The 2,862-nt window shown below is 45.1% G+C and overlaps 2 protein-coding genes across 2 annotated transcripts in view; both read right to left on the reverse strand.

Annotated features, from left to right (window-relative positions):
- The window catches only part of LOC113154107 (transmembrane protein 222-like), a 2,481-nt gene extending 2,161 nt beyond the window's left edge, over positions 1-320 (reverse strand). Inside the window, 1 exon segment of the mRNA XM_026348113.1 lies at positions 316-320. Coding sequence (XP_026203898.1) covers positions 316-320 — 5 coding nt within the window.
- A 364-nt stretch (positions 321-684) lies between these two features.
- On the reverse strand, positions 685-2,260 carry LOC113153997. Its single transcript, XM_026347948.1, has 4 exons — positions 2,180-2,260; positions 2,028-2,086; positions 791-1,953; positions 685-718 (listed from the first exon to the last, which is right to left on the reverse strand). Exons 1-3 carry the CDS (start codon positions 2,200-2,202, stop codon positions 797-799), a joined length of 1,239 nt encoding a protein of 412 aa, XP_026203733.1. The 5' UTR covers positions 2,203-2,260; the 3' UTR covers positions 685-718; positions 791-796.
- Positions 2,261-2,862: the final 602 nt, after the last annotated feature.

Genomic DNA, 2,862 nt, shown 5'->3' on the forward strand with positions numbered 1-2,862 from the left:
TAGTATACATAATGTAACATATTGATGTCATGTTCTGAACCAAAGATCAACTTTGTATCATCCAACCATATGTTTAAATGCACAATGTCATGTCATTTTACTTCTGTACAACTCTTTACATGCAATTAAAAAACTCTGATGTCAATAAAACCAGATTAGGTCTATACTGATGCTCTGCAAATCACCTGCAGGTTTCTCAACACGTGTAGTGGATAAAGAACTTTCCAAACATCTGGCCTCTGTACCACAAACCATATTAGTGGGTCATTCCAGGATTGTTTGGGCTTAACTCAGGTTCTTCTACAATGATTCTGCCTCATGTTTAACAGGATTAGGTCACTATAGTAACCAATGCTGCACAGCTAACCAGCTCCAGGGCTGGTTGATTTCAGAGAATTAGCATTAACTGGGGAACAAAAAAAAAAAAAAAAAAAAAAACACCACCTTTGGTTTTGTATACAATAGTAAAGAAACTCTTAGGTACAGCTCTTCAGGTTGTTAACAATATTAGCAAATGCTTTAGTACTGTGGGGCTTGTCAGGAGTGCCTGGTTCAGAGGAGCCATCTTTTCCACACTAGGTGGCACCAAGTCTACATTCATAGTGCTGCCGAGCTTTGACTTTTACCCATTAACCAGTAAGAGGGAGATGAAGTCAAGGCACAAAGGGAGATATATTTCAAAACAAAGCTTTATTCAAAGTTATTCATCCAGCTGCACCTATTAGGAAACCAAGATAGATTAGTGACCAGGTTTAAGCAAAGACAACAGTTAGAGAAAACTCAAACTCACCTGTTGTCAGTGACGTGGTTTGACCTCAAGCCATTTAGTCCTCCGGGTCTGTAGCCTGTAAGATACAGGCAGCAGTGGAGGAGTTTTGTATGTCCGCTGTGGCTTCAGCACACTTACTCTCTGAGGACTTGGCCTTTTCAACCGTCTGATAACCTGGCCGCCAAACACTTGGGGGATGACATGGGTACTGACTGGGGCAGAGTGCTGAGCTGATGTATCCACTCTGCTGCCCTCAGAGACGAGGTTATAAGCAACCTGGGCTGGATTTTTGTTGTTCCAGGATGCCTGGCCATAACCCATACCAGTGAAGGAGGAGCTCAACCTGTCCTGGATTATGGGAAACTGTAGACCATATGGCTCAAAGCTAAGAGCATTTTGTCTGTAGGGCGATTCTAGATGAAGTCGGTTGTAACTCACATGGTTTGGGGCCATGTTGGAAGGCGGCTTGTAGCTTCCTTGGGCATTTCCTCCGTTCACAGCAGACAACTGGCTCTGGTATAGTTGTTGCTGGTTAGGAGTCTTCCTAGAACGAAAGGGGTTAAACGCCCCGGAGTGCCGATGGGAATGTACTCTCCTACCAAGGCTGCAGCTCACCGTTTGCATCATTGTCGGAGCATCTGCTCTGGAAGGCAAGCTTTTTTGGACATTGCAACCTGGCGTTTTGGCAGCAGAGCCATAAGGCTTCTGTGCTGTGGACTGGGAGGATGTGAAGGAGTACTTCTCCCTAGAAGGGCTGTGAACAGATGCACCATTGCTAGGACGTTGCGTACCCCGCTGAACTGTCCAAGTGCTCTGCCCGCCATTAGAAAGTCCATTCTGCCTCTTATTGTAAACACTTATAGAGCTTCCACTAGAAATAGGAGTGTGTCTGTGAAGGAAGCGGGGTTCTGACTTCTTCTGAACATTGGCTTGTTGCCAGAACGCTACATCATATAGAGCTGGCTGTGAAACAGTTTGTGTGAAGCCACTACTGGAGAATCGCTGACTAAAACCACTGTTAGCTACAGTCTGTGTATCGAAGCTACGGTTCTGGGCTGAGCCTGTAGAAAGAGACGCCTGTCTGAATTGATTCTGGGGATAGCTGCCACCAAGTCTTTGTACGCTGTGATCCTGTTGCAAGAAGCCAACATATCTGTCGCTGTCGTGTCTCTGGGAGCTCCGAGCTGCGGGAGGAAAGGTTTAATAGAATTGAGTAGGAATCCTGCTAAATACTGACGCACATTTGTGTTCTACCGACCTTTTGTAACCCATAAACAGCGTGCATGCTCTGCTTGAAACAAACAAACCAGCAAGAACCTGTGTAGGAAACAAAGTCACCAAGGTCAGTAAATAAATAAAAGCAACAACTTAGCACAGATTCACAAAAGCTACCAAAAAAGAAAAACGTACCCCAAATGAACTCCACAAGCCATAACTGTGTGCTAAAACATGCACACTGATCAGCACAACAGTAGCTTCAACGGCCCTGGAGCTGCTGGCTCTTCACTTGCACATGGCAGAGAGGTGGTATTTCTTGGAGACTGCTTCCAATCACTGCTTAATGAACTGATTGTCTGCAGGTGCTTGCTGTGCTGGTGTCTCGTCTGGAGGAACCGGCGATCTGCTTCTTTTCCAGCACCTTTCTCTGCACCATGCTGTCAAACCTTGTGCTGACATGAGAACAAGTGAAAAGTAAAAGCTCAGTTTTGCTACAAGACACTGTCACAAATATAATACCTGCTAACGGCTCTCACCCTGCTTTGTTTGCAGAGATCCATCCTCGTGCATCACGCCTGACCCTGAGAAAGATCAAGTGAGTCTTGACGACCTTGTTAATATTATTAATGAAGCCTCCTGTACCACCCCTGACGCTGAATAGACCTAGGCTGCAGCGATGATGCAGTCGACCCTAACTGTGACAAACAACGCATCAAGATCAGCGTGCTTCCACCTTCTGTTTGCAGAATATCAATCACACACTGAAAAGGCAGTCTGACAGTCTTTATATTATTATGTGAATTTTGTTTCACAGGTTTAAAGAACTATTAGCAAAATGCACCATGTCACGCTCCCACAACTGTGTTTTCATCGGC

This window comes from Anabas testudineus, chromosome 11 (assembly GCF_900324465.2).
Source record: "Anabas testudineus chromosome 11, fAnaTes1.2, whole genome shotgun sequence".
Classification (NCBI taxonomy): domain Eukaryota; kingdom Metazoa; phylum Chordata; class Actinopteri; order Anabantiformes; family Anabantidae; genus Anabas; species Anabas testudineus.